At 38.2% G+C, this 15675-nt stretch overlaps 1 protein-coding gene and 1 pseudogene across 2 annotated transcripts; one reads left to right on the plus strand and one right to left on the minus strand.

Annotated features, from left to right (window-relative positions):
* The first annotated feature begins 7027 nt into the window (after nt 1-7027).
* Nucleotides 7028-10418, plus strand: LOC149048132 (uncharacterized; annotated as a pseudogene). Its single transcript, XR_016184712.1, has 2 exons — nt 7028-7108; nt 7736-10418. The product of XR_016184712.1 is annotated as an uncharacterized LOC149048132 (transcript).
* Nucleotides 10034-10829, minus strand: LOC149048133 (uncharacterized). The gene is made up of 2 exons (XM_089199417.1): nt 10601-10829; nt 10034-10203 (listed from the first exon to the last, which is right to left on the minus strand). Exons 1-2 carry the CDS (start codon nt 10827-10829, stop codon nt 10034-10036), a joined length of 399 nt encoding a protein of 132 aa, XP_089055543.1.
* Between the last annotated feature and the right edge of the window lie 4846 nt (nt 10830-15675).

Here is a 15675-nt window from a genome sequence, read left to right on the forward strand (position 1 = left end):
TGTTCGTTCCTTACTTTTTTCTGGTCTTCATCGCATTGAAAGCTTATCATCCCGTGGCGGATCCAGGTTAGCGCTGCATGGCTGATCCGAACCACCCTCACCTGACCTCTGGGTATTCATATTACTTGTCTGAACTCAAAGTTCTTCGAACGACATGATCAATATCAGTAATCAACTTTAAATGTTTTAATTTATATTATCTTGCAATATTTTTTTTGCTTATGAGGGTTCTAGTGGAAAAAAGAAAATAACTGTGTTTGCCGAATTAAGTATTGGACCCTCAAATAAAAAATTCACGGCTCCACCCCTGTTGTCAAGCAGTTCTTTATGTTTGGCAGCCCTGAAGACATTACTTATTCCTTAAGTAACTTTTTTTATTTTGCTACATAGGACTTGCGACGAAATTATGTATACCCTGGCGCCAAACGCAGGCAGATCGTGTCAAAAATAAAATAGCAACGTGCGAGGATAAAAAAAAAGAGGTGTGTTTCAAAAAGGTCGGTCCCGTAAAACATTACATTTATTCTCTTACGGAGGGTACCCTATCTTGGTGTTTGAAGAATTACTCTCTAACACTCGGTTGAATTTTCTTTATTTCCTGGTTGAGCTCCTGGTACAATTCTTACTCTCGGGAACTAGCCAGTCTTGATCTTATTCACCACAGTTCAACTTATTCCTTTTGACATAAGTCCACACTGTTCTACTTTGCTATATTCTCTGATTGAAAGATGCTGTGCACCAGCTTATAAAGGTGATACCAAAGATGACACTTCTGAGCTGTCAATGTTCTTACATCGCGATCGCTCCGTTTCAGCCAGCGAATCACGTTAGAGTAGGTACGACAGTTCCTGCATACTAAGTATGCACCTTCGAATTGTTTACTGAATCACAAAATCATCTTCTACCTTAAATTTCTTAATTTTACGGTTAAGACCGGCCAGAAAGAAGGCAAGATTGATGATATAAAAATTATGATTAACCTATTGGCAGAATTGAAATTACGCTTGAAAAGTAGTTTACGAGAAAATAGCCTTAGAAGATTGCTTTATAACAACAGAGTAAACAGAAAATTTGGAGAAAAAGGGGCGTACTTAAGGTACCGCCCCTAAGAAAACTACGTGTTATTCGCATAAGTTATATAATTACAAATTCAGTGCGGGGATGAAAAAGCATAAGCTATTTACAATCAGAGTCACCTTTTTTAAAAAAGAGGTGTTGAAGGTGTTAACTTAAAATTTGAGAAATATTCTGGAATCGTGAATTTGACTTTAGAATTTGACCAAAAAAAACCAGTCTGATAGTAATCAATAGTATAAGAAGTAAGAGTTTCCAGGAATTCCTGTGCGAGGTTAACTTTTACCAGAGAGATTTACAACTAGAAAATTGACATAATTAAAAATATAGCTTATCACAAAATAGTACAACAAGATCTAATCACCGTAGAAACGGAGCAACTGTTTTCGTACCAAATTCACAACCGCAATAAGAAAAAGGTGAAAGAAATTGTACTTAGATGAGATCGCCAAAAGGGATAAGAAATAGTCCACCTGTCTTATTATAATTTTTGTTTCGAATGGCTTAAAGCAATATAATATTTCCATTCTTTTTCCCAACACCAATATATGGAAGCCCTTACAATATTTCAGATTAAATATAGTTCTATTTTTATCGCTTAACATTGGGTAGAAGATCCTTTTTGTCTCGCTCTTTCACCCCCGCGTACTTTTCTCGGTACAGGGATTTGTCAAATTTTTTGGGAGCTCATCGCAATTTTGGAAAATTGCCGGTGACTGATCGCCTACCACGTACTCTGACACACTTTGTATTTCTGAAACTGGGATAAATTCCGGCAAAACACTATCCAATTTTTCGGTCTCCTGGTTGGTTTTGAGTGAAAGAGATTGCATGAGGCCTGATACGCTTTAGTGATCTGGGAATTTATATTTTTCCGAGTGAAAATTGAAAAAGAAATGGAATTCATAAGTTAAAGAATGAGAATTAGCACGGAAAAAACCGAAAAAGCTGAACACTCATTCCTTTTTTGTCCAGTATCAATCCCGGGTATTGATCCCACAATGCCTCTGCATTATTTCTCATGGAGTAAATGATTCTTCTCTTACAGCCCAAAAAGACCACGATAAAGACTATTTTCAAGGAAAAAGAAAGCGAAGAAAACATGTGCCGCGTTATGTCCCTTTTAGCAAGAAAGCACGGGGATTCTTGGCTACTTTAGAGAAGATAGTAAGATCTCACATGACACTAGGTGACTAATTAACGAAAATCTAGCAAACGTACATAGTCAACAAAGATCTAGCAAAAGACGCATAGTTAACGAAAAGATCTGGCAAGAGACACAATGAACGAAAATCTAGCAAACGCACAAGCTCAACAAAGATCGAGCTAAAGACACAAAGTCCACGAAAATCTAGCAGAAGACACAGTCAATGAAGATCAAGCAAAAGCACAAAGTCAGCGAGGACTTAGCAAACCTTCGAAGTCACATTGTAGCAGTTAACCCTTTACACCCTGGCATCAGTATGCATATTCTCCATACTGTTTTCTATACATTTCCTGAAGCGCTGGCATGGAGAATTTGTTCAAAAATCAAGAAATTTATAAGTTGGTGATCATTTCCTTGATTCTAGTACTTAGTTTCGAGAGGAGTCGAGATGCCTCAGTAAATTACATTGTGGCCAAAGCGGATATGAAATTGACGATGACAAGATCCCATTACATAGAACCCAGCACTGTAATGAATCTGCATCCTCAAGGAAGGCGTCTCTGAGTGCGTCCAGCCGTACAATGGGCACTTGAAGACGTTGCAAGCATTTGGAACTATATGGGAAGTAAAATGCAAAGCCCTGTGTTCTTAAGAAAGTGGGTAGAAGTCTGGGGCAGAATTTTATATTCTCTTAAGCTGTGCAAGTTAGCTGCAATTTCAGCGCGATCGAAGAGTATTTTGCCGCTACGATATTGCAGGAGTTTCTCACTGACAGGTGCTTAAATATTGATTTAATTTCATAACGATTTTCTGATTCAAATGTGAAAATCAGTAAATCAAAAGGCCCTCCTTTATCACACTGGATTACGGTTTACTCTGTCAATCATGGCTAAAACCATGGTGATAGCGATACGCAAGCATGAGGGAGAAAAAGCACAATCTGCATCGGTTATTAAGGCAAGTCTATGATTTCCAAAATTTTCTTATCTACAGCCCACGAAACACGGTAGCCTCAGGTCTTAATGAGCCACAAGACTCCAAAATACAGAACAGCAACATAAGACTTGTTCGAGATTTAAAACGAAAACAGTTTTCAAATGGTTGATACAGCTTAGCATCTTACAAATTGCTTAAGAGACAAATGTAAACTATCTAAATGATAGCTTACAAATGCAAAGATCTTGCCTGCTATGGTTATTTTTTCTTACTGGTATTTAATGCTATCATTATCATCATAATTAATGTTGTAATTACTACAATTATTACAACTCCTCTGCTATTTTGTGCGTGATGCTTTTATTCCAGTGTTTTAGAAAATTTTATAATGTAGATAAAATTTTATGCAAATAATTATTCCTGTATGTGAGTAAGTTACGTGTCTTAAGTTAACAGTTAGACTTTGGATCACTAATGCACAACAGGTATCAAAGTTACTGTAGAAGTGTAAGCTAAAGTAGTTTTGTGAGTAATCCTCATCATCTATGTTAGCCTTGTAGCCATGTAAGTTATGTTAGTAATGGTATTATTGTATTTCTGAGTCTTGTATAAAAAAAAAAAAAAGTTTAAAATGGAATTTAGAATAGAGGTTTTCGCAGAATTTCCCACTTGCGTTGCTGAGAATTCCGCACACGCTGGTTCAGTAATCTTGGACTGTATACTTTCTCTTGATTCAGGCTTTATTGACGACAATTCAGCATTACACGTTCCGTTCTGCGATCTATCTACTCCATTACAATCTAATCCAAGGGCTACAAAAATGTTAAATTTATTAGCTGAGGAAATCCACACCCAGATACGTAATTCTGTGTGGGATTCAAGATTCACTTACGTTCTACAACACTAATTGGGCACTAATTTACTATTAAACATGGCTTTACTTAACAATCATGCTGCTAAGTTCCTACGCGCTTAAACACCCTGCAAATACCTAGTTTCATACATCACTGCTCGCAGAACTAATTTGATTACCCTATGCCGCTCCCAATTACATGTTACTTCTAACATGTTACTTTAACGGTAACGAAATTACAACTCACTTAATACATAATTAAATTCATAATAAATCAAGGAAATAAATTTTTGCGTGGAAACATTTCACAAAAGAGGTAAAACCCAAAAAATCCCTTCAAATTATTATCTTACCTCAACATTTACATAAAATCTGTCTGCTTTAGCATTTGGATCAAATGATGCTTGATCTGAAAAAATAAATATGAAAAAAAGTGTCTAAGAATTTCAGTTTTTAAGTACATGTATCCTTCCACAAGTGAAGTACAATTTTCACATTACACTATACCTTGGAAACTGCTTAAAAGTTTAAATTGCCTAGCTACACGTTAGTTTGGTAATCTAGGTAAAACCACCTACTTCATCCAGCTCTGTGTATTCACTCTTTGGCCTATGAAATAGTGTTGAGAAAATTACATGAAAATCAATTGAAATGATGGGATGAGAATGCCGAATAATTTCTAGCCTTATAAAGAAAACAATAACACTTGTGAAGACAGATTTCCCTTGAGGAAACAATGTATATAATTTGTGATGTAAGATTAGCTTGCGCATAGGCGTACCCTCCCCCCTCATGGAGTAGTGTCAAGGTTTTCATAGATTGACGTGCATAAGTCTGTGTATCCATGCACGAGAGCTATTGAAGCCAGTGCTATTATGAATCTACCATCCTCAAAAAAGGCGTCTCTGTTTACATGTCACATGCACTGAAAGACATTGCAAGCATTTGGCATTTTATAGGAAGTAAAATGCGAAGCACTGTGATCTAAAGAAAGTGGCTAGCAGTAATTTGTTCTCTGGTTCTGCATTTACTTATCGTTTTAGTAAGCTGGGATTTCAGCGCGATCAAAGAACAAATGGACGCTGCGATATCGCTGGAGTTGATTCGATTTCGATACCATTTTCTTATTCAAATGTGAATGACAATTACATGTAAATCATAAGACACACCCTATGGGCTTGTCACACAGGATTACAGTTTGATCTGTCAATCATGGCTAAAACCCATGGTGATAACGATACACAGGCATGAGGAGGAGGAAGCACAATCTTCATCAGTTATCAAAGCACGTCTGTGACGTCTATGATTTCAAAAGTTTTCCCATTCGCAGCTTGCCTCAGGTAATTAAAGACAGAAAACATATTTATGGAAACGAAGCTCCTGAATTGCAGCCCGACGGTAGCTATAATTCGCGGCGAATTAGTGTATCGGCCTTTAAGGCAATGGGAAATAAAGGCTTTGGTGAGAGAAAAGAACAGCAGCTTTTTCTTTGGCATTTCACTCCACCAGAAGCTTTGGTCGGTTCTTTAATGGAAGCCTAATTGTACCTTTCTCAAATCTCATCAATAAAGAGGGTATCCTCCATGTAATGTTATGTGTCATGCAGTCGCCCTTTATCACCTGGGCCCAGTTGTTTGAAGACCGATTAGCGCTAACCCAGGGTTAAATTATTATAGGTTTCTATATTTCTCTGCTCAAAAGCCGTTTTAGGATGATTTTACCCTTTTCTTTCTAGAGCATTTAATCATCAAATTGAAGACAAAAAGAGTTAAGCTGAATTTTCTTTTCAAGCTTTCAGATGTTAAAACAAGTTTTATATTAACCGTGGGTTATCTTCGACCCAGCTTTGAACAACCCGGCCCTGATCATGAAAGAGTTATCCATGTTCGTTATGTTTCATGGGCTCGCACTAGCATCATGTATGGAGTGTTTTTTAAGTATGTTTTGTGACTCGAGTTCTCCATTAAAATCGTGCTTCTTCTATCGCTTTTCGGATCGAAATTCTAATACCCCGCACCACCATTTGTCTCTATTTTTATGGCTGTCTTGCAGGCGAATGATTTCTTGGCAAATAAAACGGGTAATCTTAACAAGCTAATTGAAGGGGTTATAAGAATCCTTTAGTTAAGAAGGGGTATCCCCCTTTAAAGTTGGGGGACTCCAAGATTTCACGAATCCCAAGAGCTTTGCTTGTCTACGGGGGGCGTTCACGAAAGAGCCGGAAAGTCCAGTGAAGGAAGCTATCCGGAGAAAAGCAGATTACCAGGCACCTCAATATTCATCTAGAGGAAGGCATTTCTCCGCTAAATGTACACTTGGAATCTTTCCAAGCTTTGGTCAATTTTCTATTGATGGTCAATATCCTTTAAACAGAAATATCAGTATATAGAAATAGGGAAAAAACCCTTTTGCTATACGGGGAAGCTCTGTAATTACCCAAGTGTAACCTCCGGTCTGAAATTTCAGGCAAGTTACTTTATAAAGTGGATATATAAATAATCAAAATCCTTTAGAGAAATAATGAAGCTGATTAAAACGATTGCGTTCTTAATGAAAACCACGTCTGGCAGCAGAGATGTTGTTTCCGCTTAGGTTTGTACAAAATTATTTGCTTTATATTTCACCTTTGCTTGACTTACCTAGATTTGTGTTAAGTCGGAAGAATTTTATCTCGGAAATGAAAGTAATATAGAAGTTTCGATTTGACTATTTGTTGTTTTTTCTTATCCTCTACAGATATATGTAGAAAGAATAAGCCATTAAGCTCTTAGCCTCTCGTTAGGTTAAGCACGCTCGTACAAACATTCGTGATCTAACCACTGACACACTGACAGCTTCGTTCCGATTGGCTAATATTTTTTCCGGTTGCGGAACGGAAGTGGTAAAAAAGTCTTGGGGGAGGGCTAGTTTATACCGTCTTCCAACCGACACCCTTGCGCTGGCGTGGGGAGGGTCGGGTGAAATCTGAGCTTGGTTTGTGATTAGTTTGAATTGTAAATACGGTTAATCGAAGGCTTATGATCGACCACTTCGGTCCACATCATGTGTCGACGGCGGATGATGAACGAATGTCGGAAATCGAGCAGGCTTTTGAGGTGGTTAGAGGCGGGCAATTGCACTGACTATTTGGCTTGACTATTACACGTTTATCGACTTTTAACGTACCCGAAGCTGGGAGGTGCGCGACATTTGGAACGGGAAATTCGGCGAAGTTCTGGAGGCTTTCGGCCCAGACGGTCCTGGAAGTTGCATGCCTTGTGTTCTTCCTTACTTTCCTTTGCCTTTAAAGGAGAACTGAAGTCCAAATTCATGTAATTTTTTTCACCGTGTATCGTACATTTTTTTATTTACATTTCAGAATAAAGTGATTATTTTTTAATTCTAGGAACATTGTACCTGTCCCTTGTTAACTAACAGGTGAACAAAATTAGTACAAATAGACTATATATAAGTTGTGGATATTATTCTTTAAATAATGAATTCTTTTAACCTTCTTTACTTCTATGTGAATAAAAACTTAATACAACTGGAAATTCTAAGTTGAAACCAGTGCAGGCTTTCAACCAAAGGAGGGCAGGGTCAGGTGTTATATTTTCCAAGAAAATCCCATTGAATCATTGTGTAACCATACAGTAGCATAGTTTATCCCCCATACCCACATTTTTCATTCTCTCAAAGGGTCACTAACCCATACCATAACAGAGTTAATATTTTTTCCGTTATAGTATATTGCCTCTATAACTGCACAACCTAGTTGTGGAATCGAAGAACATGCAGCTTCAGCTTTAGAACAGCCTGCACTTGTTGATGTAGTGAATTGTGGAGCAAGTACATCAACCTCAGACAGCTCATCATATCCATTCCCACATGATTTAGGGCCTAAAAGCACGTTGGTTGAGTCACAAGCAGTGCAGGTAAATTTGCCAAACAAGGGTGTGGATTTTGGGATCCAAGTCAATCTTCGTGGTCTCCATTTAATGATGAAATCTACTGACACCCAAGTTGAGGTTGATGTTTCAGAAAGCAGCACCCAGACTGAAGAGGTATTCCTTCCTGAAATTGAAGATAACAAGGAAGAAGCAACTGAAGCTGCTGCTTCCCCAGAAGTCTCTCCAAGAAAAGATGGCATCTACCTTCCCACAAAACAGGAAGATTCAGATGATTCGAACTTGTCAGGATCAGACAACGAACACCAAGGGGAAACAAAATGCAAAAAGCCACAGGATGATACCAAATACATTGTATTTAAACAAGAGCTATTTAAATTGTTTAAGTACTGTCCTGAGTGTGGTGCAGTTGTGATTAAGAGGAACCAATCCACACAAGGAAGCCAATTATTTGTCACCCTAGAATGTATGAATAATCATAAGTACTCCTGGCAAAGCCAGCCAATGCTTGAGGGGATGGCAGCTGGAAATTTGTTGCTGTCATCATCTATTTTGCTCAGTGGCTCTACCTTTACAAAAGTAGCATCTTTGGCAGATATCTTAAATTTGAAAATTTTCTGTGAGAAAACATTTTATAATGTTCAAAACAAGTACTTATTACCCGTAATCAATGAGTTCTGGCTTAAAGAACAAAATTCTACTTTTTCTGAGCTAGGGGGGGCGAGATCTGTGGCTTTCAGGGGATGGGCGTTGTGACAGTCCTGGCCATAATGCAAAATATGGGACATATACCATGATTGATCAGAAAACTGATAAGATTGTTGACTTCAAGGTTGTTCAGGTCAGTGAAGTAAATAATAGCAATGCCATGGAAAGAGAGGGTTTTAAACGCTGTATGGAAAACATCTATGAAAAAGGGGGGAAAATTATGGTTGTTGCAACTGACTGTCATGTGGGCATTAGGGCTGACATGAAAAGAAATTTCCCTGAAGTTGATCATCAATTTGATGTGTGGCACCTTTCCAAGAGTATAACTAAAAAGTTAACTGAAAAAGCAAAGAAGAAAGAATGTGCTGATCTCTCTCTCTGGATCAGATCCATCTCAAACCACCTTTGCTGGTGTGCCAAAACATGTGGGGGAGACAAGGAGATGTTGAGAGAGAAGTGGATATCCATTGTCTATCACACTGCCAATATCCACTCCTGGGATTCAGCTGACCTGTATGAGGAATGTGCCCACCAACCAATCCCTCCAGCTATTGCAAGAACTAAAAGGTGGCTTAGGCCTGGCTCCTCTGCTCATAATGCATTGAAGGAGGTTGTATTCGATAAAAATCTGTTGAAGGACATTCAGCAACTAACACTAAGTTGTCATACTGGCAATTTAGAGGTGTACCATAGTGTGCAGACCAAATATGCACCCAAACGGCAGCACTTCTCTTATAATGGCATGATTGCTCGAACTCAGTTGGCAGCCCTAGACCATAATGCCAACACTGGTAGACAACAAGCCACTGTATCCAGGGGTGCCAACCAAGGGGAGCTGCAATACAAGGTAGTGTTTCCGAAAAATACAAAAGAATGGGTGGCAAAGCCCATATTTGAGAAGACAACCAATTATCCTCTCAAGCCAATGCTTAATGCCATTGTAGAGAGAAAATGCTTAAAACCACAAGAGAGGAGTGCAACAGTCACAGCACCACACATTCCTGAAAACATTGCCAGCAAACCCTGGCCTCCTAAAGCAGATGTCATTGCTAATCATACTTCGAGATTTTCGAATAATTAAATACAACAACTTTGTCAATAACACAATCAAATGAAAATAAAAGCAATTATCGTAGCAAAAAGCAATCAAAGTTAGGTTTGAGGTTTATTTCATTCAGGCCACGCAGCTATCCCTGGCAATGTGGATAATTTAATAACTGCAGAAGGGATGACATTCGTTTGGCTCTGCATGGCTTTTGACTGAATCACTATGCAGAAATGTGTTAGTAATTCATATCCTCGATAAGTAATTGTATATTTCACGCAAATTTTAGAAAGAAACCGTAACATAAGGAAAGAAGAGCCTCTGATGTTATACACGCAAAGGATATGTTACTAATCATTATTAAAGGACATTACGGATAAAGTTCAAAGTTCCAGATCTGCTTCTCGAAACCCCACGTAATTACCACTCTCTTCAGGAAATGTTTTACGTATGGCCGTGACGACGCATGCTGGCACGATTCTTCGCCGGTTTTTTCCTAATACCCCATGTGCCCACCAAGTAAAATTGTCTGTAGGCTGCCAAACGCCAAGTTCTAGAGAACAAGAGGATATAAAGTCACAAAAGCGATTGACTTAATTACGCGTACAAAATAAGAAAGAAAAAGACAGTTTACCTGTTGACGATAGGGTAGGGAATTGGATTGAGCCGCGCATTGTGGATTGCAACCAATGCCGTGCTCAAAACATCCGTGTCCAAGCATACAATACCAAATTTCGTATGTTCTGTTATACATCTAACGCCTATCAAGAAGAAAAAAGTCTTGACATTTTCTTTCCCTCACTATTTTAATAATTTTCATCCATCAGACCTTATAATTGTAATTACAACTAAGATCGAGTTTGCAATTGTCCACCTTTTGTCACTCTTAGCAAAGAAGCGGTCGCTTCAAACAAAATACTCGTGAGAATAATCACATAATAAGTACAAACCTGAATTGTCGAACTTTTGATTAAGCTCCTCTAGTTCTTGGCAGCAGTAACATTCATTTCCCACCGGCATAAGCGCACAAGCACCGCACAAACACCATTCGGTGTTTCCCATCCTCGAAGTATTGTCTTCTTCGTGGGCTTCTACCTCCTGTCCTACACTCTCTTCCTGAGGTGGTTCTTCTCCAGGCTGATATACTGGTTCGAACTGAAATGGTTCTATTCCGCTCATGACGAAGGGTCGACGAAGAAGCAATTTGTATTAAAATTTAGCTGAACGATAACACGTTCTAAAGTGATCCCCATAACATACGTCACAGGCTCATTTGGAAGACCGCTGATTTAAAATTGGTGCCCACGGTTTGAAAGCCGAAATAGCGCGAAAATACAAACTTTAAAGAAATATTTCTCCAAGGTAAGACACATTTAGCACAAATAACGCCTGAAATCGAGAATTTCGTCACTTTGGCTATCGAAAGAAATTAACTCAATTTTTGGCTTCAGTTCTCCTTTAAAGGGGAATTAACTGTCCCAAAACCCCGCAAAATCACTCGAGACAACATAGAAAAACAAAGGTAAGTGAAATTTTAATTATCTGACTGTCATTAAGCGGATTTTGGGGATGAAATGTCACGATTTGCGATATTTATGGAAATTTCTTGGGATCACTTGCGTCTTGCCGAGATCGACCGTTGCAAATTACAAACAATGTAAGAGTTCAACTAGCGTATCAAATAACTGACGTTACGCGGCCTCAAACCCACAGGGTTGTCTGCCTGTGATCTACACGATTATTATACAGTCAAAACAATTTAGTATACTTAAGGATTGTTAAGTTAATTTATTTATCGACCTCAGCCACTGAGAACCCAGACAATTTGCAACACAAGTTAAGGCATGTTGCAGTGTAAAGCTTTAAACAAATAAGCGGCTAGTTATTGGAAACTTGTCAGGTTCACGTTATTTTAAATGTCACCCACGAACTATCACGAGTCCCCCACGATTTGATGAGAGTCACGCACGTCATCACACCAACAGCAACCGCTGTGCTAATAAACAAGTTTAAACAAACCTTACCCGATTCATTTTGATCATTCTTCATCAATTTCATCCATTAAAAGTAAGTGACTTGGGACAAAAGTCAACTGTTACGTAGTTCGATCTGTACCAAGCAGTATGCATCAATTCCATAAATATTTAGGTGCGTTTCTTTAGTCTAACTATTACTATTACTCGCGCGCCTTTCGCGGCCACCCTCGAAGCTGGCGTGGACGCTACAGCCATCTCAGAAGGTATTGGAGGTATATGAGATTGCTCGCAAAGAGTATATCGGTTTCCTTATCAGCCATCTTCGAAAAAAGATAATGATAATGAAAAAATGGTAATAATATGATTGCAAAATTTTTTCTCAAACAGTTCAGAAAGTTGAAATTGAGTGCAGAAAGATGAAATTAAATTGATTGGAAGGAGAGTCGCGAAAGCGCAAAAAGACAAAATAACAAACAGGTTAGGATAAAGTAAACGTTTTTATTCCTAAAAAAAAAGAAAAAAAAAACACTCAAAAAAGTACAAGCAACTGCCTGGCGGTCGGGAAGTCTTGGGCTTCCAAAGACGGCTATGACAAAAGTGTTGAAAAGTAGGAACCGGAGGCCTTGAACAAATTCATGGGGAGTTTATGTGACAGTTTGTAGGGAAGATGGGAATTAAATTGCGAGGGTGATAGCCTTCGTGTACTGGTTACTGCTGTTAAGCGAATTCTTGGAATGGCAGAAGGGAATATGTTTCGCCACGGAAATTATACTTTCTCTTCCCTGGGACTTGAATTAATGACTAATCAACGAATTATTAAGATAATGGTGAAAATTCACAAACATATTACCCACCAGCCTTCGTTTATCTGACAGATGTTCACATAAAGTCAATCGCCATTAAAAGTTCCTTCTCCAAGTTTACATTTTGAAGTAAAGGGTCAATATTTTCATTATCGTGAATTTACGAGAATGATGTCATAGTAAATATATATGTGTGGATTATTTCAACTTCTGTTATTACTGGGAGCTAAAAATATTGCAATATAACTGGAGAACTGTAAACTTTAGTTCTGTGATACGAAATCTTATTCGTGACTGAATTGTACCATAATGCACTGATTCTTTGTTTAACATGAATATTTTTTTGCCGACCATGTCATTTCTTAGTGGCAACACAGGTGGTGAAAGCCCAATTAGTTGAGGAGGGTTATTTTGGAGATACAGAAAAATCTGACACCGAGGATGAAGATTTTGATCTTATGGATAACAACGAAAACGAAATAGAAGAAGGTGAGTTCCTGTCTTTATGCATGTTGGTACTCTGAGATAACTAAGGTCGCAAATTTTAGAATTAAGGTAGAGGATGAATCTAATTAATTGCGGCTAAGTTTTACGGAATGCAGGAGGAATCCTTTTCCTCTATCACGCACCGACTTTGGAGAAATGGGATTCATATTACATTTGCGTTTTCAATTCCTTCTTTGAATTTTAAATTAATTAATTAATTTGCAAACGCATTGACAGAGACAGGACTAAAAACTTTGGCTCAAAAATAACTCGGTATGTGCACACAAGTAAATAGTGCTTTTCGCGCGCGCGCTTACTACTCAGTTCAGTGGTAACTGAACTGAGTGGACGGCAATTTGTATAGGTAATCACATGATTTCGAGTGCAGTTTGGAATAAATAAGCACGAGTAAATTTTTCAAAGACTAACAAAACTGCATGAGTCCGTAGGGCGAGTGCAATTTGTGCTCTTTGAAAAAATTAACAAGTGCTTATTTATTCCGAATTGCATGAGAAAAATCATGTGATTACGTATTAATAATATACATGAAAAATACGAGGTAGCTTATCGTAATTACGCAAAAGCAAAGCGCGTGCATCAAGTGTAAAAATAATTTATTAAAACCCTGCAAGTGACTTTGTGTGTTCGGTCAAAACAACCGCGTACGATCAAAGGAATAGTATACAATGATATTTTCACATCTTTAAGGCGCAAAGAGTTCAAAGTCCGGCCTAACAGTTCAAGGAATAGTTCAATATGTGTCCAAATCACTTTCGATGAAATGGAATTGTCGTTTGCGAGGTTTAACCTTGTTTGTTTTTAATTTCGGCGTAGAATCGCTCGAGTTAAGTGTTAAGTTGGGTCGACTCGTAATTTTCGATTTCCTTGGCAACTCCCTTCTCTAAACGCCACTTTTTTCCAAACCGACAACCAAAAAGCAGTGCTTTTTACAGTGTTTTCGTCGTTAGAGCTGTTTTTCAGCTGCTGTACTGTTTTTGAGGTGGCGAAAGAAAACCTACTTCAAACGGCGGCCATTGTTTTGCTCGCAAATTTTCAGCGTATCCAGATGTTGCGATATCCAAGGCTCACACTTGATTGGCTATCTGAGAATTTCTTTGATTATTGATCAATCAGAATTAACCCTCCTTTGCACTGAATTACCTGAAAGCTGCACTTATCTTTACCAATCAGAACTGAGTAATTTTTTCATGTATATTATTAGGCTGAAATTATACCTGTGACTTCAAAATCGAACGAGCGCGCAGCGCGAGTTCCATTTGAAATCACAAGTATAATTTCAGACCAAAATTGCACGACGCGAGGTTCAATTACCACTTTATTACATCCATTTTGAAATCGCCTAAATACAGGACTTGGTCAGTTAAAATATTTTGTGGATGCAGCACTGAGCCGGTTTGAAATTAAATTCATCCATTTTTTTGGGGGAAAAATAAGAGTTTTGGAAACAAAAGCTGCAAAATTTGCCATATGATACTCTTTGTCTTTCATTTTCCTGCAATTTGATTGGTTACTTTAAACAAGCCTTGAAATCTTATTGGTTGGTTTGTTTTTGGTGTAGCCTCCTCAATGGCTGGGAAAGAGATGCCATTTAAAGCAAAATGGTGCGATTCGTAAATAGATCGCACCAATCAGATCCAATCAGATTACAGGGATCACCAGTGATTTCAAAACGGGCGCAATAAAGCTTGGAAGTGAATAGCAAGTACTATTCACCTCAGAGCAGCCGATAAGACAAAATCGCGCGTCAAGAGTTTAATTTCTGACCATTCTTCGGTATATGGAGCTGAAGAAATGAAGTAATTTTTTGGTATCTGTGGGGTATATATCAAAACAGTTATCCACTTCAGGATGGTGAATAATTGTTATAGACACAGAAAGACAAATACATCGAAGTAAACTTGGTGTATAGTAATCTTTTAAAGTAAAAAGAAATTCAATTGTCGTTAAAAGCTTCAGTTACACGTTTTGAGCGCCTGTTGACGAAAGAATCTTGGCAGTTTTTGATCGTGCTCATGGTCTTTTCTTGCCTACCAACCGCATTCGTGTTACAAATTTGCACCCTTGTTACATGAGAACTGGACTTTTTTAGCGAATTGAACTGAGTGATTTTGTTGTACATGTTATTACAATTATGCTATTACTTTATGCTGTGCTTATTACAATTACGTTGGCGAAACTTTAGCCTTGTTCCACTTAGTCTTATATATTAAAATATATAATTTTTCATACGTTAGGCTGGTCTCGGTTAGTGGAGACGAGCGAAATAGTAGGGGAAAACGATTTTTAGAAGAAACTGCAACCATTTTTCACCTGGGCGGAGAGCATAGCACAGACTATTAAAAAATCTAGAGACCCGAATTGAGCAATAACGAGATAATTTCTAATTTCATATAATACGACGAAGAAATTCAACGGCATATGATTATTAATGAAAATACAAATAAAATGACTGGACAAAGGTCGGTTTTTATCCAACTCGACGTGAGTTTTTCGAGAGGAGAAACTCGACACTGATGAGGGAAAATCAACGCACGGGCCTCAGACGCAACGTGCGTAATACCCTGGATTGTGCGCAGATGTACCGAAACAACTTTTTCACAGGGTACAATTTACATACTAGATAATATCGCTACGTATAGACAACGTTGAAATTTGCTGAATAATGCAGTTGTAGTAGTCATAGGAAAATAGCGTTCACTGGCGTGGGTTGACAATTACATCTCGCTTTGTTACATTCAC

The sequence above is a fragment of the Pocillopora damicornis genome, chromosome 3 (assembly GCF_964200805.1).
Source record: "Pocillopora damicornis chromosome 3, jaPocDami1.2, whole genome shotgun sequence".
Classification (NCBI taxonomy): Eukaryota; Metazoa; Cnidaria; class Anthozoa; order Scleractinia; family Pocilloporidae; genus Pocillopora; species Pocillopora damicornis.